Here is a 23490-nt window from a genome sequence, read left to right on the forward strand (position 1 = left end):
TTTAAGCCTAATTAGTCTATGATTTGACAATGTGGTACTACAGTAACACATGTGCTAATGACAGATTAATTAGGCTTAATAAATTCGTCTCACAGATTACTGACGGATTCAGTAATTTATTTTTTATTAGTATACAAACATCATATGTGACACCTTATATAACACCCAATGCAATACCCAAAACTTTACATCCAGAATTTAAATAAGGCCGTGAAGGAAAAGCCAACAACATTCTTCAATTAACTCCAGAATCGAATCCGCTCAAGGCTCTAGCCGATCCAAAACGAGGAAACGCAACGGAAGCCGGGGAGAGCGACTGGGGTGTGTTGTGTGTGTGAGAGAGATCCAAATCTCCATCCCGCAGCTACGCTCACGCACATCATCGTCCTCCTCCCTTCCCGGCTGGCCCCCCCGCACGTGCGTGCGCCCCCCCTCCCCCGTCTCCGCCTGCCTGCGCGAGCGACTAGTAGAAATAGGCGCGCGTGCCGCCTCTGCCGCTCGCTCCTCCTCCGGTTAATCCCCCTTCGCTACGCCACGACTCGCAGCCAGCCCTTCAATTATCCGCGCGCGCGCGAGCGGCCGTAGCGTGTGGGTGGCGTCGCCGTGCGGACGGTCTCCTGGTGCCGGTGCGGGGAGGAGGTCGTTCGGTTGGTTGGTTGGCCCGCGCCGACGATGGCGGCGGTCCGCGGCGGAGAGGCGGTCTCCGTCGCGCTCCTCTTCTCCCTCGCCTTCTTCTGCGCCCGCCTCCTGCTCGACCGCCTCGTCTACAAGGTATAATCTCCCCCGTCCCGACACCGCCAGATTCGCGCCGGGTTCCGCGAGATCTCTGGTCTCCCCGGTTTCGCTCCCGCGCCCCAATGCTCCCCGTCGCGAGTCGCGACGCGGGCGCGGGGCGTGGTCTCCGCCGCTGCTCGTTGCATCTTCGTAACCGATCAGTTGATCCCGCTCGTCCGACGGGGGATCATCCGAATGCGGGTGACGTGCCTGTTTCCAAACTGGAAACCGGTCGTTAATTGTGTTACTGGTGGCTGCTACTCTGTTTAGGATCAACGGTGCTGGCTTAATAAGAGCTTGCGTTTTCGTTCTCATGCCCTGGGTGCGGTTTAAGCAGCATTATTATGTGCTCGCAGTAGAGCGTGGATCAATAACTTTGTCCTTATGCAAGGATTGCTTGCAATAGAACCTTGCACCTAACAAATCTACATCTGACATGGCTTGCCAATTGCATGATATTTTCCTGAATTGCTGCAAGTTAGCTATATGTCTTCTCTTTGTCTAGAAGGTTTGTGCCCAATAGAGGTGATGATGTAAATATGGTGGCTAGGTGCTGTATTTACAAGTTTTTTTTTTCTATATAAGGACAATGCTACTCATATAGCTGTGCCCATATGTAAACCTCTTGATTATCTTGGCATCAGATCGTTTTTCTAAATTTCAGTTGTGAACAGTACCTTTTGACATTACATGGCAGTTTAACTACACATCTTAACATTTTGCTATGTTTTCCAGCCATTGGCAGTCTACCTTTTCAACACCAAAGCTTCTAAGTTGATGAATGATGAGGCCAGGCAAGCAAAGATTGTCAAGTTCTCAGAGTCCAGTTGGAAACTTACCTACTATGCTTCTGTTCAAGCATGGGTCCTCATGATAATAAAGCAGGAACCATGGTCATTGGATATGATGCAATACTTTGATGGCTGGCCAAATCAACCCATCGCGTGAGTGCATACTGTTTCCTCAATAAATTATTTAAATATACTAGTCCTGCCGGAGCGTTTTCCCTTACTTTCGGTTTCTAGGTTTCGCTGTATAGGTATTGCAGACTATTTGACATGTCCTATATCCAGTCTCTTTGAAGTTGAAGAGACAGCACTTGACTATATCATTAGGACAGATTATCCTTTGAATGTTCTTCGAAGTGTAGCCCTTGGAATTTTCAAGGGCATTTAAGTGCATGGTGCGATTACTGTGGAAATCATCATTTGCTTGTTATCAACATTTTCCTTGTTATTTGTTAAGGATTGAATGTTACAAAAAAAAACACTTTTTTCATGCAACCATACCTATTTAGGATTTCACACTGCAACACCTGTGTGTTCTTACTCTTCCATTTTGATAGTTGCACCTGAAAAGTTGAAAGTAAGAACAATACGGAGTAGCTTACTTGTATAGCTCTATTCATACACTGTTGTTATTTAGTCTTCCATTTTTGATGTAGTCAAAGGTGATATTGGGGCATGCCACATGCATACAATTTACAAACAAAGTCTGTAAACATGCTACTGCCTTTTCTTCAGTTCTTCAGCATGGTTGTTTTCATAGCTTATGCATCTTGAATTTTTTACTGCTAAACCGCTACCAGCTGTAACCATATAAATCATGAATGTAACAGCTTCAAGTTTACTTCTGTTTGCCATTTTTCCTACAAACGGCAGGGGCACGTCTTGTGGCCTTCTGATAAAAATGGGCTATACAAATTTTTGCTCTGTGCCATTCAATGCCAGCACCACCAAACACCTTGTACTTGTACCCATGCTGACTGAATGGCTTATATTGGGGGCTGTCATCCTTCTAAACTTATTTCCACAAGTGAAAGACACCCAGGCATATTACTTGTGACCACTTAACATGTTCTCTGGAGCAAAGTGGTGATTTTTGCTCCCTCTAATGTATATTCTGCTTTCTCTCAGGTCCTCATTGATGCTTTTCTACATGTGCCAGTGTGGATTTTATATCTACAGCATCGGTGCTCTTGTTGCTTGGGAAACCCGCAGAAAAGATTTTGCTGTAATGATGTCTCATCATGTAATAACATCTACTCTAATTGGAGTTTCATATCTGACCGGGTAAATCTTTTTCCGTGCACTTAATGATGTATTTGCACTTCACAACTTCATTCTCTCATATTCTGGTGCTGTCTATTTGGGTTCAACTGATCATATTGTGAATTTATGAGGCTACAGAGTAATCAATTAGTCCATAACTTACACAAGAATTCAAGGATATGCTAAACTTAGATAATTGTTCAGATCTTTTGAGTAGTCAATATTTTCTAGAGTGAGAAAAGCGTGGTAGTTTGATTCCTCAAAACGTATCTATAAACAGTTGGATCTAAGATTATATGTATACAATAGAAAAGCGAACTCTCAATGGCAATGAGATGTAAAGGTAAGTATTGGCATCAGTTGATCTTGATGTTTTAGTTCTAGTCCTTAATTTGCCTTTCTCCCTTGAAGTGTAATTATGTCCTAGGCGGGGTTTCATGAGAATTTCATGGGCATTAAATATGCTGACATGGCACTGTATTGATAAAGAGAGAGACAATAAAAGTTTTATGGGAGTAGAGAGAGTTTCATGGGGATGAAACTCTTCTGCACTGTTTCCAAAATATGGGTGTGCTGGAAACTGAGACATGAAACCCCACTGAGACTAGGCCTAAAGAGTACATTACTTTTCTGATAATCTGTGTGCTTAGCTAGCATGGTATTACCAGTTTTGCTTCCACCTCATTTTTTTTGGGTATTATGTGCTTCCGGTTGGCCTAGGGTATTGCTATTTTAAGATAATGAAAGTTATGCTCACTTTCAGATTTTTCCGAATTGGGACCATCGTTCTCGCTCTTCATGATGCAAGTGATGTGTTTCTTGAGACTGCCAAATTGTGCAAGTACACAGAAAAAGAGCTGGGGGCTAGCTTGTTTTTCGGTCTCTTCGCTATCTCCTGGCTGCTATTGCGTCTAATTTACTTCCCATTTTGGATAATCAAAGCCTCGAGGTTTGTTTGCTACTTCTCTTTGTGATAACTTTCTGTTTCTGTAGTCTTGTAGTTTTAGACTTACTGTTGTTGCCGTTGCAATGCCAGCTATCATTCCATCGCATTCTTGAGGAAGCTGGATGAATACCCGACAGCTTTGTACTACATCTTGAACACAATGCTTCTCACGTTGCTTGTATTCCATATGTACTGGTGGAAACTCATATGTTTGATGATAATGAGACAATTGAATAATAAAGGACAAGTTACAGATGATGTTCGATCTGGTAAGAGAATTTTCTTTGGTGGAATTACTTAAATGGTTGGTTTGCATTGAGCCATGAATCATAAGAGGTTATTTTTGGCACATCTTTCTTGAAACAAGAGACATTTACGTTATTACAGTATTTATATTTAGGTAAAGAAGTAGAGGATCCTTATGGCATCTGTGTTATTGACAGGCCCAGCATTTCTATTTCAGATTCTCTTCTGGCAAAATGGATTGACGCACATTTTTACGAGCTGTCATGTCATAATAATATAATAGCATAGATATGTGAACTTTCGTTGGATAGAAACCCTAGTGGCGAAGGCATCTGTGTGAGTTCAACTTATTTTATTTTGCTACAATGCAGATTCCGAGGATGAGGAGTAATGGGAGATTGATTCCGAGGATGAGGAGTAATGGGAGATTCATTCTTTGACATCAACGTGTCATTTCTTCGCCAATACTTTTCTATGCCTGCTTCCAGAATTTATTGTTTTGATCTTGGTAAGTCTTGGGCATGGATATAAAAGTTTAATCTCTGTATATTGCCTTATGATATCAAACATGGCTAGACCGAGAGTGGAGCAGGTCCTATACATGACGGGTATAGCTAGCAAGCTTACTTGAAGGTTCCTTCAAAAAATTTTGGTTCACCTTTTTTGATATGGGGAAAGACATGAGAGGGCGTACGGGCTTTTTCCTGAAGCTTGAAGAACCCCCTCTGTACCATGTTCAATATACTTCACCTGTGAGTAGATTTAGTTCTAATTGATGGTAATAAATTGATTCTTTTGATTGGGAGTAAATCTCACCTGTATCTTAATGATCTCATGTGATGTGCATTGAGCTTTATGCAGCTATATAATTTTTTGAATAGTGTTATCCCTATTCTATGCATATGATACAGGTATAGTTTAGATCCAATTTGGTTATGATATTATCTCAAATTAGACTTCAATACTAGTCAAATAAAAAAAATGAAATGTACTCTGAACTACTCAAATTCAATGGAACAATATTCATATGATCGGGTATGTTTTAAATTTAACGTGACTTATGTTTTGGTTATCTTTTAAATTTACCGTGACTTGTGTTTCTTCAGGGCTGAATCAATATTTTTACAATCTTATACTCCTATAAATGCAAGGAGGCTAAAATGTATTGAATCAATATGGATGCTACTTTTAACAATGATGTGTACGGATGGGCACTGACTAAACCCCAATTTGGATCCACTGGTGCTAATAACGGAACCAATGACTACAACCTTCGTTCTAAAATATAAGCATGTGTTTTGGTTCCAGGGGCGAATAGGGATGGGATGGGATGGGGCGATCTTAATTTTGTGAATATTTGGTTTGAACTTTGGAGTCATGGGTTGAGGTCATCCCCTTATGGGAATATACCCAAGCTGTTCCCAGAAAATTTGGAATATTTTTTAGCTAAATCTCTTGGAGTTGCTCTTACAAGTTTTAAGGAACTGCTTAAAACCCACCCTCTCTCCCCTTCAAATGGAAATTTGGAATCTTTTTTCTAGCTAACTCTCTTGGGGTTGCTCTTAGAAGTTTTAAGGAACTACTTAACCCCTCTCTCCCTCAAATGTAGGAGATCCATCCAATCCTCTGTATCCACTTGTAAAGGGTATTGGTAATTACTCCCTCCGTTCCAAATTATAAGTTGCTTTGATTTTTTTTGGTACATCTAATTTTGCTATGCATCTAGATATAATAGTATGTCTAGATACATAGTAAAATAGATGAACCAAAAAAAGTTAAAGCGACTTATAATTTGGAACGCAGGAAGTAATTTGTTGGAGGAGAAAAAACTACACTACCAACAATAAAATATCGCCTATAGACTTTTAGAAGATAAGGATATGTAATTTGTTGGAAATGCTCTAGTGATGTAAATTTGACGTATTTGCTACCTAATTATTAGTAGTAGCTGTTTGGATTCGTTCACTAATATGTATTTGGATGGTTTGTTGGAGGTACAAATAAACTTGTTGACAACCAAAATTGTCAAAGGACGTTGAATCCAGAATTTCCAGTAGAAACAGGTGACAAGCTAAGTCGGTTTTTGCACTCTGAAAATGCAAAATAGACTCCACTGTTGTGTTTCTCTTGTCGAGACGGTAGAAAAACATATATAGATTGCCCAATTTAGGGCACGGAAAAAGAAAGTGCAACATTAGAAAAATTATCCAGCAGCAGGCTTAGCATGTTTTCCAAACAGGCTAAATCGGTTTTGTGAAGCTATCCAAAATGAGGAATGAATTTCACCATTGTGTTTCGTTCGTCGAGGCGATCAAAAAAACACATGCGGATTGTATAATTTGGAGCTCGGGTGAAGGAATTGTGCATTGACAACAAATTGGAGATGAAAGCAGCAAAACATGCTTAGTCAGCTTTCGGCAGTTTGGCTAGGCTTCCTTGAGGAAATCGGCTAAGCCGGTGTCTGAAATAGGCAAGCTAGTTTTCCAATTCTGAGTCCAATTCAAATCTATTTCGATGGGAACTTGCCCAATTTCGTGGGGAACTTGAGGATTTCCTTCGAAGAGGGTTCCTGAGATAAGACCACCCCTGTATATATGCTAGAGAATCATTGAAGTAATCAACTACAAAATCAACAAAAAAGACTAATCTACTACTTCCTTTTCTTGTCATTCTTTGTCATGTAAGCAATGGTAGCTATCTTTTGCTGGTTTGCTTGTAAATCTTGACGCTTTGCACCGTTAAAGTGTGTTGGTTATCTGCGTTCTTCGGTTTATTCGCGACTCGGACAATCTGGGCCCTTACTAGTATGTGATCGAGACGATGTAGCTTGTTAAGTGCCTAACAGAGGGGTTATCTAAACCCCGGATTACCGTCATGACTCCTATCAGCCAGGGGTTCAGGGGGTTGCGATTCTGAATTGATACATGTCGACTGCAGTAGCGAGGTCCTGCGTTATTTCTTCCTGATATACTGATAACGCAGGCCACCCAAACGCCCCATCCGTTCAGCCCTTCCTCTTACCTGTCTCAGTTCGTTATACCAAACCAGCCCTTTCTCTTACATTTACATGGCTCAGCTCATTATACCAATCTACAGGTGCTCAGATTGAGGAAGCATAATTGGGAAAGTTCGAATTCTTTTGCTCACGGCGAACTCACCAGTGCCACGCAAACAATTACACCATAGCTGGCTTATATATAGAAATGAAAACGAGACATAACGATGGCAGTAAGTTGAAGTACTCCACAAAATATGAGACGAAAGAAGAAAAACATTAAAGAGAATCCCAAAATTGTTCTGCTCGAACAAAAATATGCAAGGGTCAGCAAGGGTGTATTGGACTGGGGCAACAGGAGTGTATGGAATTCACATTTACTCGTTCCCGTACACTTAAAACAGCAGCTAACACATTAGGGTTATTAGTAACCGGGACACATTTAGAGAAACTCCGAACGAGGCACCTTAGTTTACAAGAGAGTGGGAGAGCTAACTAGACATCTTTGTACCTAGGAAATACACAGATTCATGCTTGAGCACTTGAGATCAAAGTTTGAATGATCAAGCATCAGTTTCCAGCTTCTTAGAATGTAAATTGAAGCACATGCACTTATCGATAAGGGCCTCCGACTCGTTACCGTATTCTTTGAACCTGTACTCCTCCAACTTGAACGCTGACGGAACCTTCCCTTCACTGTAGCACCGGTTGCACAGGCTGAATGAGTGTTTTGTTTCCTTAAACCGTGATCCAATGATAGGGTACCGGCAGATGGAGCATGTGTGACCACCATGACGTATGTGATCACTCTCTTCAAGTTTCACCAGAGTGCTCAGGATCCCAAATCCCCAATCTGGGTCATTGAACATCTCTAAGAATTCCGTGTATGATACCATGGTAGGGTCAGACTCCCCATGCATTTCGAGCATGTCACTAGCCCCATGGGTGGGTATATAAACAGCCCGAAGAAGCTTAATGTAGGTTAACGCATCACTCCTCCTTATCTGACCATTGCTGCCTTCGCTAGCAGGACGCCAAAGAAGCGCATCAAAGACAATACGCTTGCGCCTATCCACAGGGCCAGAACAGATTGGAGCAATGATGGCGAAGAACATACCCAGATCAACACGACCAGAGCCAGGAGCATCAAGGACAGAGAGAATTCTTTCGTTGATTGCCTTGATAGCACCCTGAAAGGTATCTGGCTTGAGAAAAGAGAGGAGCCTGCGGAGAATAACCTCAAGAGCTGCTTTGCGTATTGACTTCTCAGGGATGCCGGTGCCTGAGTAAGATACAGGGACATCAGTCTCATTCATCTCTTTTCTAAGAAGCTCCACATCACAATGGCCTAGCTTCGTCATCCTCTCGAAGGCCCTTATATCTAGAGCATTGGCCAAATCCTGCCGCAAGGTAGTCTTCCTGCCAACCCTCTTGAACTTGGATGCCTCCACAACAACATAAGCCTGCTCCCCTTGACCATCATCTTTTCCTTTTGGCTTCTTCTTTTGCAATGTCTTCAAATGTGAGATGGCATCATACACTTCCACCCTCTGTGTCATCTTAAACGCCTCCTTGAGTGCCTTCTTGGCCTCCTCAGATTCACCCTGCCCAAGCAAAGCCACTGCCTTGTTTAGCTGTGCACGCCAATGGTTTGGTCGGATGCTCAGCACACGAGTATACATCTCTGCAGCCCGTACGAAGCGTCCTGCATCCATGTTCAATCCACCAAGATTGTATAAGGCATCAACATGGCCAGGTTTGATATCAATTGCTGTCTGAAACTCCTGGATTGCACGGTCATCCTCCCCTACTGCATGCAGGGCCGACCCAAGGTCACAGTGCGCATCAGCATAGTCTTCCTTCAAGAAGATGGCCTCCTCCAGTGCCTTCTCAGCAGCTCGGTACTCCCCAACGCCAGTAGAGAGCGCTCCCCAGGAGCTTGAGTGCCCTGGCATGAGATGGACACAATATGGCGGCTTCTCGGTAATGCTCACAGGCACCAAGAACCATCCCCTCGGCCTCCATGGCAATACCAAGGTTGACATGGATCTGCGGGAGGATGTCTGCGGACTGTGAGCCGCCAGCCTCCGCGGCCTCAAGGGCAAGGAGGTACTCCTCCTTGGCTTCTGCATGGCGACCGAGGGCGTACAGGCAGTTCCCCGCGCGGAAGTGGGGACGGACGTCAGTGGGCTGCAGCTCACAGGCGCGGCGGAAGCTGGCTAGGGCGTCTCGGAAGAGGCGGTGCTCAGAAAGCTGCCCGGCCGATGACCATGTGGTTGTCGAAGGCCTCCTCGCGCGAGCGGGAGGCGTCGGCGCGCGTGCGGAGCACGGCGAGTTCCTTGACGAAGGTGAGGTAGTCGCGGCTCGTCTCGTCCCACGGAGCGGCGGTGGATGCCGAATCCGCCGCGCCGGAGATCTCCCTGGACCACCCGGCCTCGGAGAAGGAGTCGAAGTTGCTGTTGCCGGCGCCGCCGCTTCCGTCGATGGAGCCCTTCCGCAGCTGCTTTGAGCGGAGGCGCTTGACAAGTATCTCCAGGTCGTCGAGGAGACCCCAGGAGGAGTCGAAGGCGATGCCATGGTTGGGCGAGGTCGCCCACGCCGGCGCGGCGGCCGCGGCGCGGGAGCTGACCGACGGCCGAGCGGCGCCGGCGCCGAGCGGCTTGGTGTGGTCGTCGAGCAGCGACGCGGCGGCTGCAGCGCCGGGGGGCGGGGAGGAGTGGGCGGTGGCGTCCCCCGCCGCGATCTCCGGGGATGAGGCGTCAGAGTCGACGGCGGGCAGGGAGAGCGCGAGGAAGTCACGGTCGACGTCTCCGGCGCCGTCGTCGTAGGTGCGGAGCAGCCCCGGCAGGGAGAGGCCCCTGCCGTCGGGGAGGATGAACTCGGCGTAGGTGCGGAACACCTCGTCGAGGATGGCGGAGATCTGGTCCTCGCTGAACTTGACCCGCGGGTTGACGGCGACGACGAGCGCGGACATCTCGTTGCGGTCCAGCCCGCCGTCCCCGTTGGTGTCGAAGCGCTCGAAGATCCTCCTCACCTTCTCCGCCCGCGACCCCCGGCCGGCCGACGCCGCCGACGCGGACAGCGCCATTACGGGTACGGCCCGCTGCTGCGCACGAGAAAAACCAGCCGGATTACGGCGAAATTTGGGCACGCGGGGCGGGCGCAGCGACGACACGGGTGGGGGGATTTTGATGGATGCGGGGAAGGGGGAGTTCAGGAATGCCGGGTGGGCCCGGCCAGGATGGAGAGGACTCAGAGGAGGGGATGGCAGAGCGGAGGGGGCGGCGGAGCCGTGTGCTGGCTCGGCTGGCTACTTTGCTATTGCTAACGAGGGGAGACGATGGTAATGATGACGGTGGATGGGGCGGCACGAGGGGTGGCACCGCAGCGTTGGCAAGCCTGGCTCGCAACGTTCGTTAGCTCACCGCCCGCCACTGGTCAACATCGGCGCGGGTTTGGTATAGATAGCCAACGGTCCGGCCCGGCCTGGCACGGCACGGGCCTGTAAAAGCATGGCACGACACGTCAGGGCCTCCCAGGCCGCGTTTTCTTAGGGCTACAGGCTTGGTCTTCGGTCCAGACACGGTACACTATAGGCTATTTTTCGTGCCGTGTCGGTCCGCTAAGCACGACCTAGAATTATGGACCGTGACAGCCCACAGTCCGTTACCCTTGCATTCACATAATCAAAGTCCAATACATTTATAGTTTCATACTTTCATTTCATTCACATAATCATACAGATACATAATTAAAGTCCAATAGAGATATCAAACTTCAAAGCCAACAGATAACAGAAATAACTAAAACGAGCTGCTTAGTGTAATGTTGCCTCATTAAAAATCTTTTTAGGTAAAACTCACCCTTGTGAGAAACCCTAAAAAAGAAAAAAAAAGAGTGCAGTCAGCTCTTAATTAAGTCTTACAAATCATTGTTCAAATGATAGACAAGTCTCAGAATCACAGATCACACTCACACTTACTCTTCCACAGTCACAGATCACGTTCACACTCTCAAGAGTCAAGTCTCAACCTCACTAAGTACCAGGAGCACCACCACCAGCTTCATCTTCATCAAGGTACAAGTTCTCGAATGAGTCTTCCAGCTCTTGGTTGTCAACAACATGCTGTTCCTTTTTTTCTTCTAACTCCCAGTCCTTTATGCAGGTCAGCATCTCCATAGTCTCTGGTGACAAGCGCCGCCGCCGTTCCTCAATTATCCTGCCTGTCAAACTGAAACAAGACTCCGAAGAGACAGTACATACAGAAACTGAAATGGTATCTCTAACCATTATAGACATGATTGGAAAGTTTAGCTTGTGGTCACGCCACCACAGAAGTAGATCAGAATCATCCTCATAAGAAATGACATTGTCACTGTCTAACTAAGCTAAGAGCTCACAAACAGCAGAAGTAGATGAAAATGAAGTGGCAGGGAGAGGAGAAGGACCAACAACACCTGATCCATTGCCAAAGATTCTTCCCCATGCCTGCTTTTTCTCACCTGTATGATTTGATGGTTGTGCAACCCTTTGAGACCTAGCTACACCAAACTTGCTCTCATATTTATTAAACAGTTTATACAATTCAGTTTTAACATCAGCATAGTATGAACTGTACTCAGAACCAGTGTATTCACCAAGTAATTACAGCACATTAAAGAAACCTCTCATCTTAATGAATATAACAGAGGTAAGTCCTACCAATATTTAAGGAATTTAAGCTTCATAGGATATACAATAGCTCTCAGATTTTGATAATTTTCACATGCATGCAAATGAGAAGCAATCTATAGGATATGGTGCAGAACAAGTGAACTTATAGGATAATAAACACCAGATAAAACAACAGTGCAGTCATAGAAGAGTTCCAGAAACTCCAATAACTTCTCAACAACATACCAATGATTTATCATCAACAATTGTGAACCATAATGTGAATTAATGAACACAGAAAAGATATTCTTGTATAGAAGCAAGTGTTTAAATATCAGGTAAGTAGAATTTTATCTAACATCCATATCCAAGTCAAACTTTCTAGGTCTAACATCCTTAGCATTATAATATTCCTTGAACAATGTAATTCTTTGATTAGAGGAATTTAAGAAGTTAATTGCAATTCTAAAATCTTCTGTGTGAGGTTTCAACCTCTTTAATCCAGATTTTACAATGAGATTAATGATGTGACAAGCACAATGTTGATGTACAAGACTGTACTTACAGTTACTAGGATCCAAAGGATCAGGACAGACCCAAGTAACCAGCAAATAGAGGTGTCAAGGTGTTCATAGCCTTAGCATTAGAAGAAGCATTGTCTAGAGCGACAGAGAAAATCTTGTTAATAAGACAATACTCCTCAACCATAGCAGCAATTCTTTCAGCAATGTTTTCACCTGAATGTTTAACCTCAATCAGCCTAAGACCAATAACCCTCTTTCTGTAACTCTCAATCAGTATTCACATAGTGAGCAACAACACTAATATAGTCCTCCTTAGCATTACCAGACCAAATGTCTGAAGTCAAAGCAACAGAAGAAGCAACAGGCAACACAAAAATCTTAAGCATATCACGACGTTCAGTAAACAGTTTACCAAGATCTCTAGTGGTGGTCTGTCTAGAAACCTTAGCAAACCTAGGATTATGAGCAAGAACAAAGTAATCCTCCTAGGCCTGTGTCTCACCTATACCTAATGAAAGGTCAAGTCTAGCAATTAACTGACACAACTCAGATCGAGCAACAACAGGATTGTAGTCCTAGTTATGTATAGATCCATCAGGATTGAAAGAAAGCCTAGACTGAACCCTATCAGCGTGATCAGCCTTTTTCCTACAAGATTTCTGGTTCCAAATCAAATGGCTAGTGCCAGCAGAAGATCTAGCAGACAATTTACTCTTACACATTTTACAGATAGCAGCATTTCGAATCTGTGAACCATTCACAATCTCATAGATCTCATCAAAATCAACCCAGACACCAGATTTACGCTTACCAACAGATGAGATACCATCTGTGCTGTTGGAGCCGACCGGCGTCCTTGTCGCCAGCGCCGCCCCTCCACCACCGTCGCCGCCGTCCAGATCGACCGGAGCAGAGCCGCAACCGACATCGATACCCAACAATGCAGCAGCGTCGTCACGGATGTCGTCGTCGTCCTCGAGGGCCAGACCTGCCGCGATCAGGTCATCGCTACCGATGAGTGGATAGACGACATCGTCGTCATCCGCCATGGCGACCTTGACCGCGGACGATTGATCTCCAGCACCGTTCCTCAACGGTGCGAGCGACCGCCGTGCCCGGTCTATGCCACAGGAAGAGGACGAGGCATCGACAACCGACCTGCGCGGAGGAAAAAACAGAGAGATAGAGATCCAGGGTCAGTCACTCAGTCTCAGAGACACAAGAAGACAGATCTAGGTTAGTGTTAGGGTTCATGGACTACCTGCAGAACCGGAGCCCGGTGCCGAAGATGACGAGGGCCACCCAGAGGAGAGACACCGATTAGAAACGACGGCGAACGGCGGAGGAGGGACGGACGGGAACACGGTCACGAACTCACATAGTTCACCGAGAGCGAGAGGTCGAGAGGAGAGAGGGAGAAGGGAGGAGAGTGGAGATAGGGTCAGACAGACAGATCGAGGTCACCGGAGTCGGGGACGACGAACGAGAGAGAGCTCAGATTTGCCAGATTGTGGATGCGGCCGATGCGGGTGAGAGAGCAGAGATTGCGTCGCGGCGAGCGAGAGAGACTGAGTGGAGATTAGTGTTAGGGTTGGGAGCGGGCGAGTGGCTCAGCCGACGCTCCCCGCTTATATACTCGAGCGGGGGCGCGGGGAGGGGGCCGGCTGGTGGCAGGCCAGGCCGCCAGTGGGCCTGCCGTTGAGGAGCAGGCCGTGCCGTGTCGGCCCACGTGCCTATGGTAAGGCCCAGACACGGCCTGTTCCTCTGAGCCATGCCAGCCTGGGCCCGCTCGCCGCTGGGCCGGACCGTGCTTGGTCCGGGCAAAAAGAAAACAGGATTTGGGCCGGACCGACGAGCTTGGGCTGCATGGCCATATATAGGGTTTGGGCTGGAGCCACACAAGATACGCTAGCAGCTCGCCGATGGCGCCCGGGGCGCGTCGCTGTGCTGCTGTGGACTGGTGGAGGAGTGGGCGAGTGGCGGTATGGTACAGCTGCGGCGACAGCGGCAGGGGGGCGCCCGAGCTGGGGGGTGGTGCCGGCAAAGCTGGCGTGGTCCGGGCCCCGGTACCTTTGTTGGGACCGTTGATTTGGATTTCTGATGCGTCAAAGCGCAACTGGACAAGCTGGGCGGGAGTACAGCTGTCCAAGGCATCGCCGTCTACCACTATTTTTGTGGGATTGTGGGGGAATAACAATACCATCTCATCTGGGGCACGGGGGCGATTTGTGTTGATTTATGTCTGACTGTCTGTGGTTTTTTATAGTCCGTGTAGAGCTAGAGTCAGAATCTAAACAAAAGATATATTGGTAGGGCGTATCTGAAGAATCGAGTTCTCTCGAGCTAGCAAGCACTATGGATTTCTCCTCTACTGAATACACCCATGCCATTACCCTAACCTATGATGAGATAGCCGGGTCAACAGGCACCAGGGGAGGAGGGTCTGAGTGGCTAAGCAATTGATTTGCTGGGCTTGAAAGACAAGGCTATTGGTGCTTTCTGCTAACTACCAGGTCATAATTGCCGGAATCCGCCCCAAGATAGGTAATCAAATGGCATAGTTTATGCGTGTACGGCAAACAAAATTTTCGAGTTCTTTTTGGTAGAATGAGCTTGCAAGTACAAGTCATTGCCAGGGACCCGAGATCTGAAAGCAGCAGCTGCAGCGTACTCTTTTTAAGAGATTGGTCTGTTCAATATCCAAATGATCAATTCAATGGAAGATGCTTTGCATTTCACACAGCACTTAGACTTCTTATTTTACAGGTATTTAAAAATTTACAAAACCTTATGGCATAAGACAACTTCGCTTACTTACGAGTTATATAGCACTTACCCCATAGAAAGAGAGGAGAGGACAGCCGCACTTTGGGTCATGTTTGGACTACAGGGATTTCACAAAAATCATATAGAAATTTAACAGAAATCAATTCAATTTAGCAGCGAAAACACAGGAATCGGGGAAAATTCCGGAAAACAGGGTCTTCCTGAAAAGGTCCCCTGATGGAAATACATAGATGGTAACAACTAGTCGCGCAAGACAGACTCTGCCAAGAAGTTTACTAGGAGCAGAAATCAAGGATGAGCTTCTCAAAGAATTTTGCTGCGGTAAATCTACCATAAACGGCAGTCTTTTTAGATCCAGTGGCAAGTCATAGTGGTACATAGGTTCTAAAGTTTGAAATACATTGACGTATTAACATAGCAGTATCTCGTAAGATACTCATGTGATACATAAATTCTATTCTACGCATAATATATCTCCATGCCAAGTATCTTGGATGACTGGCACAGGGGGCATAAGCTCAGCTTGCTCTCGCACTCCTTGCATAGACAAAGATGCCGACAAGGCAGCAAGAGCATGCATGCCTCACTTGATTTACAGACCCTGCAAGCCGTCAAATCCTTCTGTTGTCTGTTCTCCTTCGGCGTCAGTTGCAAATCGACAGCACCACCATTGCGACAGGACGCCGTGTCATCTACCTCACTATCGCCGCAGCCTTCCTTGAAATCCTTGCTCTGATGAGCACATACCTGTTCCAAGTTGTACTTGAGTGCATTGATCATGCTCTCGTTGTACTTGGCCCTTTGCTGCCAAGCACCAACTTCTACTCCCAAATGCTTAATCTGGTCCTCTAGTTCAGAGTTCCTTTTGTTGATGGTCTCCACTTCCGCCTCTTTATCCCGTATTTTTCTGAGTATCTTGTCCTCAACTGAGGCCAGTGCCTCAAATTGCTTTGCCTGAACTTTCTCCAGTATAGATTGCCTCAGCCGTTCACTCTGAAAATTAAAGAACGTTAGAAGTAGAACTCTAAAACAAGTATCAAACAAAGAATGTCAAGCTTATTTTTTAACAGTAATAATCACCCAGGTAAGGTTTGACATGAGATCTAGACATCTGCATAAGCAGTGCTTTCCTAGACGCAAAATGCTAGTCGGTAGGTAACCCTTCGTTTAGCGTTTAAGTCAATGTAGACGATAAATTAGATGGTTTAAACAATTTGCACTTTAGTAATAAATATGCATAAAAAAACTATAATTCCATATAGTAAATTTTTTAAATGTGGCTTGAGACATGCACACAGTTACATAATAAGACATCGACATTAGACAGGATAATGACATAGATAGTACACATGTAGTTCTCACTAGTTAATGGTTAGGTGTCATTACACAATAACATTACATTAGACATTAAGTTCTAACAAGAATCAAATATCAAATAGTTTTAACGAGTCAGTTCTCTATCACCAAGACAGTCATTTAGACGCTTCAAACGTTTAAATCACATTTAAACACACTGTTTAAACTGTTTTTAATGCTTTGACCATTTAAAGATTTTTTGTTTAATTCACCGTTTAAAGCATAAACTACACGTATACCCACAGTTTAGTGTCTAGTGTGTAGAGGGCGGTTTAAACAAGTTTAAGTGAACGCTGCACATAAGTGTTCAACCCAAACAAACTGATACAGAATCCTATTTAGCAACAAACCTAAGTGCTACGACCTAAAGTAACCTCAGTGCTATGACCTAAAATACCTTACTGGGGACCAAACTGCAATAATTAAGAAATAAAGCAGTGCATAACTAATTCATCAAGGCTTAAAAATCTTGCATTGCTTCCTAAAAGCAAGATAGTTCAGGCATCCAGTACTCTAGGCATTGATAGCCAAGTTCGGACTTTGGATAGAACAATTAACCAAATACTGTATCAAAAGGTAGAACTAAATAATAAAACTGGAATGCTGCAAATGAGAATAGAATGTTGAAGTGACATATATTGGCATCTGTAATACTTGCTCCTCTGCCAGTGTATCTCATTTCTTTCAAAGTTTCACAAAGTCCTCTCCTACTCTAGTTCCTTTGAAGGATTTGGAAAACTTTCAAAATAGCAACATCATTCTCAGAATGTAGAAAGCATAAGAATATGTCACTGAGGCCCTGTTTGGATGCTCAGTTGTTTTTTGGAGTTTTAGATCAATACCGTGGTTTTTTAAAATACCCAGGTATCTGAAAGAAAGAAGGTGTTTGGATGTAAATAATTTGGAGTTTTACAAACTACAGTATTAACAAAACCGCAGTTTTTTTGAAGTCCACAAAACTCCGTCCCAGACCTCTTTATTTTTGACGGAGGTTCATGCGCGCGCGACGGGCGTCCACCGCGTGTGTCTCATTTTCACTTCGCGCCCTTTTTCTTTCCATGCGCACAGTCCTTTTGTTTCCATGTTTCCCTTTCTTCGAACCAGGGAACAAATCGCCCACCTTGGCTTCCATGGCAAGTGGAGACAAGGACGGCATGACTAGTAGGAATAGAAATAATTGTGATCCGTGGATAACCTTGCATGGCAGTTGCAGTTAAGCCAGATGCATGCATTAAGGATCAAGTTTGACTACTCATAGTATCATTATTTTTAAATAATAGATTTCTCTTGCTGTATAAAGAGCAGATGCTCTTATATTTGTACGTCGCCGGCAGCCGGACCATTTGAAATTGCCGGCAACAATACTACAACAGCCAAACACATCACGCGTCATAGTTTTTTCTAAAACAGAGAAAAACTCTAGTTTCTAAATACTATGGTATTACATGGCTGTGGTCTTTAAAACTGTGGTTTCTAGATACTATAGTTTTATAATACTGCAACATCCAAACAGGGCCTGAGTGTTTTTTACTGGTCTGCCTACTGGCCTGAGAAACTCTATTGCCACATACAGACGCGTGTGCTCTGAGTGCATTGCTACGAGATGTAAAGTTTGACGCCTCAACTGAAGTACATGCAACCAAGCTTCCCAACTTTCCTGGTTTCCACACTATTGCCCATACCCTCTTTTTATTTATCCCCTCCCCTTCAATTATTGAACTCTATGCTGTGGTTTTAAAGTAAAATCAACACATGTATTTCCACCATAAAGCATTTTTTCCATTGCTAAGTACCTACTTCAAATGAAACCATCATGACCAATTGTGCAAACTTTTTAAAAAATAGTTCACACCAGCCAATGTACAAGTACATGAACACACCTCCATCTCCAGAAGTCCAGATCTGCTCAAAGACTAAGTATTCTACCATCAATGAGGATTCATTAGATTTTTAAATCATGTTGCATACACCAGTTCATTTGGCCCATCCATGCCTAATGCATTCAGCGTCAGCATTACAGGCAAAGGACAGTAACATGAGAAATAAAACTGGGATTGGCTTTATACTCATCCTTTAGCCATCAGTCTAAGCACTAGGGAGGCTACAAGGTTATCTCTAATATTAAAATATGGACAGCTAGATCACTAATCACAAGCATTCACAACTAATGCTTGCAATAACATATGAAATCCTCAACGAAATGCACAAACAATCATGATATAGCATTGGCTTGCTTGTTTCAATGGTGAAGGCTGATGACCAAATCCCCACAAGCTATCATCCAAAAGTGAAGCCCATGCAACACCATTGTACTAATAACTTTTTTTTTTGCCGAAAAAACAGATTTTTTTTTTCATACCAAGCAGGATTCAAACATATAACTTCCATTAAGTCAGGAAAATCATGTCTCCCCAGGGGCATGCGCATCCATACACCACTGAAGCTGCATCAGGATGCATGGACAGATCCAGTGGGCTATCCGGGCATGGCCCAGCATACCCTAAGAAAGCGCAGCAGGCCCATCTATCACTTGGTACAAAAAACATCTACCGCACGCTCAGCCGCTCGTCTCCTCCGCTCAACACAGCGCTATGTCCCCTCCACTGCCCGCTACGCTGGAAGCGAAGGCCGAGTGGGCGACCCAGAGCTTCCGCCCATCGCCGGCCACCGCCAGAATCAAAGTGCCTCCTGCCAGTGAGGATCCTCTGCCCGCCCTTTGTAAATCCCCCACAAGCCTCCTCTCCAAACTCCAGTCCCTAACTTTTCTCCTCACCAAATCCAGTTGAAGCGCAATCGGAGGTGGTGGATTGACTGGAGACCGGTGCACTTCTCCACACCAAATCCTGCTGGACAGCATCACCGCAGCAGCCCCTGTGCGGCTGCCCCAAGTCCCCAACTTGGCAACTCCCCAACATATATGCAAACCCTAGCCCCTAGGTGACAGTAGATGACTAGATATCTAGATGTAGATATATTTATACACATTTCGTACTATTAGTATGTTGTTTGAACTATTTTATTGTAATTGATGAAGTTAATTTAACTGTTCAATTTGAGATTTATTGTGTTATTTAGTACTTGTATGCCAAATTGCACAGCAATTTTAAGGATTGATTATCGAATCGCTAAATGTATTTTATCAAGTTGCATGTGAAAATTTTGGTGCGGCATACCCCATGGAAAAATTCTGGGTCTGCCCCTGTCAGGATGTGTACTAGCAGTAGCATGAATCTCATTGCATCCTCAGTGGTGCAGATTAGGGGTGCGTGCAACTCAACAAGCAAGTAATCTGTACTCAAGAAAATCATTGGAAACAATTCACTTGGAGGTAGTTCAGCTAGAAATAAGTGCCATCAAGTAATATGGAGTTTATACAGTGTCTACTTAGATAAAATTAACATTTCAGGAGGAAATCCAGAGATATAGTAAGGGGGAGATCATGGAGAATTTGGGCACCAAATTGTACAATAGTTTCTCTACTTATGTCCTGGAGGTCTTGGTTCAAATCAGCCTCCTTGTTAAAAAAAATTGAGGGTAAGTCTGCCTAGAAATTTCCCTCCTCCAGTCCCACAATATGTGGGAGGTTTTAGAACTGGGTACAGCCTCTCCTTTTTTAACTGCTGTTCCTCAATCATAAAAGGGGTGGCAGGGTTGTCGTCCACAGCAACCACATTCATAACATTTGTCATCCTTCTTAAAACAAATAGAAAAAAGACCTTTCAATATGAAGATGTTAAACACTATCGGGAAGAATTGCAACCCACAAGGTTAATATCATTTACAACAATGACTTCTTCTGAAACCTGAACACCAAGAAGTCACACACCAAAATGACAACTCAGGAGCAAAATCATAGTCGGACACATCATTAGGTCATTAGGGAAATTGGTGAAGATACGCTACAATGGCCTCATGTTACAGTTATATATATAACTCATTAATAATTGATCAATTATCCTATGATCATGTAACTGCAATCTGTAATCTACTATACCTAAATAGGAGACCCCCACTAGCATATTTCGTTCCTCGGACTTAGAAGAGACACGGGCGCACCGACTCCCAGCAACTGATGCATGAGGAAACCACTCCCACTCCCAGCAATCGATGCATCAGGAACTGCCAGGCAATTGAGCGGTCGACTGATGATGGTATTTATATTCCTTCATGCATCTGTTGGTCGCAATTCACATGGCCTGAGCCATTCATCTCCCCTTTCCAAGGTTTCCTTTTCATGTCTCAATTACTTTGCTTTACTAAGGATGAATCGTAAATAAATTATCTGATGGATGGAAGAAGTAATTTTTATTTGTTTGGTTTGATATGCATGATCCAGATGCAGATGGCGGTGAACTTCTTCAACTCAGTGATGGGGTTTGGCGCGATGACCCTATACAGAGCGCTGGCGCAGAAAGCCATGTCACGGCACTTCCGGTGCCTCAAGGATACCATCGTGTCGCAGCTGCAAAACATGGGCGAGCTGCTGGGCGAGAAGGGTGCCGGCAGCCTGGCACCATCTCAGGGCTCACCAAGGGTGAGATCCCACAGCTGCGCGTCATCAACCAAAGCCTCCGATAGCAGCACGCCTTCCACCGCATGGGCATGATGGAGCAGGAGGCCTGGCACCCCCAGCGCAGCCTCCCCGAGCTTTCTGTCAACATCCTCAGCTCTCCCTGAACACTTCCTCCACCCGTGCATCTGTTGGTCGCAATTCACATGGAGCGCGTGCAAGCTGAACGGGATTTTCATCGTCATTGTGGCCTGTGCGCAAGTGGGCATCCTCGGCGTGAAACTAGTAATTGCATCGACAGTTCTGCAGGCCATGGTGGAAGTGCATGGTGAGCTGGAGGTGGTGCGGTGCAGATGCGGCAGTGCCATGTCGGCTGGGAGCTGGTGTGTGGTTATGCTGGTGCCTGGGCCAGAGCGCGGCTATGGCACATGCGGGAGATGAGGTCCTAGGGCCAGAGAAGTGGCTGGAGCTGAGATTCAGTGCCTGAAGGCTCATCTGCAGGGTTGATCCGATCGTGTGGAGCATGATGACGAATGACAATGGCATGCAGGCAAGTAGCATCATTTCCATCTGCATTAGCGTGTTCATTTGGGCAGACATGACTGCTGAGTGCTGACATGCAGCTTTGTTTAACATCTTTTGATGCCACTTACTAATTAGTACTTTTGAGGCATAAGTGCAACTGTGGTTTATGCATTAACGATACTTTTCCAATTAATTTTTGCCCTCAAACATTCTTTAAACAATCAACATTTTTTTGTCCTACCAGTTTAGACGATTGCACAACTATATTACAAAATGATTTTCTACCACAAATCCCTTTATTTCTAACTCCATGAATTCTCATCCTAAAAAGTCTATAAAATTCTTGCAGCAATGTGCGGCTATCATGTAGTTAGATATGAACTAAGAAACCCAACGCACATGAAAGATGTCTTGCACTAATAAAAATTTTATTTATGCATCAATAATAATACAACCATATCAAGCATAAGGCCTAAAAATACATAATGGCACAGATAAGACTTTGTTTTGTAGTTATTAGGTAAATACAAATATCTTGCACACTTCAGTTTCCTTGATGTGTTACTGTCTTATACTTGAAACTGCAAAATCTACCCCAGCATGCTTCATTCATAGATATTAGTGTTATCAAATTGCACTCCTATTCTGCTGGCATCAAGTTTAACCTGATATTAATTGTGATCCTGAACAAAGACTAAATACCAAAACATGGAAATGAGCGAGAAGGGAACCTGGATGCTAAATCAGACATAAAAGAGGAAATGATGTCAAAGCTCGATCTAGAGACTATCTATGTGCTCCCTTGGCAACCTTACCAAATACTATCTATGTACACCCAGATTAGTGAACACGGCATGCAAACACTAGGCCTTCGATAAGTTCCCAAAACAGTTACATGACTAGATTGAGGACGCCCACACAAAGCACACAGCACACAGTTGCACACCGGCACTGCAATGCATCAACAATTACGTTTGTTAGCAAGAAAGATGAGCGGGTCACCTGAGCTTTAATGAAGCGGTCCATATCAGCGTCAAGCCGCTGGACCTCGCGTGAGATGTCATCGTCCAGCATAGGCAGCAGGAGCAGCGGTGAATCGCCGGAGGAGTTCCCAGCCCCGCCACTGCCGTGGCGCCGGTCCTCCAGAGACAGCGCCAGCCCCGTCGACACTGCCGAGCCCGTTTGCAGAAAATCGATGGATGACATCTGGGAGTTTTCCCCAAGCAGTTCCTGCTCCCTCGGCTGCCTCCACCCGAGCCCCGCAGCTGCCGTCAGCCCCATCGCATCCACCACTGCCCAGAACAGAGCGAAACTCCTCCGAAATCAGCGCCAATTTAAGCGGAATTCCAAGAAGCGGAGAGAGGATTCGCGGCGAAAACTCACGCGGTGCCTGCGCGGGCTGCTCCGGGAAGGCAGGCGGCGGGTTGAAGAAGATGAGGGGCGCTGGGATCTGGCCATCCACAGGCACCGGTAGCGCGTTCCTGCCCAGAATTACGGCATCCGAAGAGGAAATTCAGCGCAATTCTCACCTTAAACAGCAATTCTCGAGAGAACGGGTGCAAATAAAATTGAGGTCGAGCATTCACCTGAAGGAAGGAAGCACCGGCTGCTGCTGATGCGGCGGCGGCGCCTGCTGCGGGTGTGGCTGCTGGAGATGGTGGTGAGAGAAGAACGACATGGCGAGGTGAGGAGGAAGGAGATGGCGAGGTGAGGGGAAAGGGCCGGGGGAGAAGGGGGGAGGGACCGAGGGAGCAGAGACGAGAGACGACGAAATGGGCCTTCAGGAGTTGGGGGTGGCAAATGGAAAAAAGAGAGAGAGAGAGAGAGGAAGAATTAGGAATACAGAGTTAGGCATTACATAACTTATTAGATCTGTGACTGACATGCTGGGCCATGTTTAGTGACCCCACAGGTCAGTAGGAAATAGTCGTCTCTGACTATGCACTAGGTACTACATGGGTGGTTTACTGATTTTTGCTAACACCCCTGTACTTTCGTCAAAATACATATGACAAATGAGATACTTCCAAGATTTTGCCTATTTATTTCGCAATATTTGTCCCCAAATCCCCAATACAGCTCTTTTGTTTGCCAAATGGAGCCCACACGTAGACGCTCACGT

General features: G+C 45.4%; 3 protein-coding genes across 4 annotated transcripts; 1 reads left to right on the forward strand and 2 right to left on the reverse strand.

Moving 5' to 3' along the window:
- The first annotated feature begins 337 nt into the window (after positions 1-337).
- On the forward strand, positions 338-11547 carry LOC136540207 (ASC1-like protein 3). Of its 2 annotated transcripts, XR_010779903.1 has the most exons (8): positions 338-771; positions 1510-1718; positions 2691-2846; positions 3589-3774; positions 3862-4040; positions 4389-4769; positions 11005-11090; positions 11179-11547. XR_010779903.1 is itself a non-coding variant. In XM_066532213.1 (6 exons), the coding sequence occupies exons 1-6, from the start codon at positions 673-675 to the stop codon at positions 4406-4408; spliced, it is 849 nt and encodes a 282-aa protein (XP_066388310.1). In that variant the 5' UTR covers positions 338-672; the 3' UTR covers positions 4409-5649. The 2 variants fall into 2 exon arrangements, 1 of the variants encoding a protein (XP_066388310.1); XM_066532213.1 differs by lacking the exons at positions 11005-11090; positions 11179-11547 and having other exon boundaries at positions 4389-5649.
- On the reverse strand, positions 7374-10223 carry LOC136540206 (uncharacterized TPR repeat-containing protein At1g05150-like). The gene is given in 3 exon segments (XM_066532212.1): positions 7374-8928; positions 8930-9265; positions 9267-10223. Coding segments are annotated over 3 exon segments (2523 nt in total). The 5' UTR covers positions 10101-10223; the 3' UTR covers positions 7374-7575.
- Positions 11548-15288: 3741 nt separating the features above from the next.
- Positions 15289-23154, reverse strand: LOC136534054 (probable BOI-related E3 ubiquitin-protein ligase 3). The gene is made up of 4 exons (XM_066526543.1): positions 22955-23154; positions 22752-22849; positions 22371-22660; positions 15289-15970 (listed from the first exon to the last, which is right to left on the reverse strand). The coding sequence occupies exons 1-4, from the start codon at positions 23044-23046 to the stop codon at positions 15437-15439; spliced, it is 1014 nt and encodes a 337-aa protein (XP_066382640.1). The 5' UTR covers positions 23047-23154; the 3' UTR covers positions 15289-15436.
- Positions 23155-23490: the final 336 nt, after the last annotated feature.

Source organism: Miscanthus floridulus, chromosome 2 (genome assembly GCF_019320115.1).
Source record: "Miscanthus floridulus cultivar M001 chromosome 2, ASM1932011v1, whole genome shotgun sequence".
Lineage (NCBI taxonomy): Eukaryota > Viridiplantae > Streptophyta > Magnoliopsida > Poales > Poaceae > Miscanthus > Miscanthus floridulus.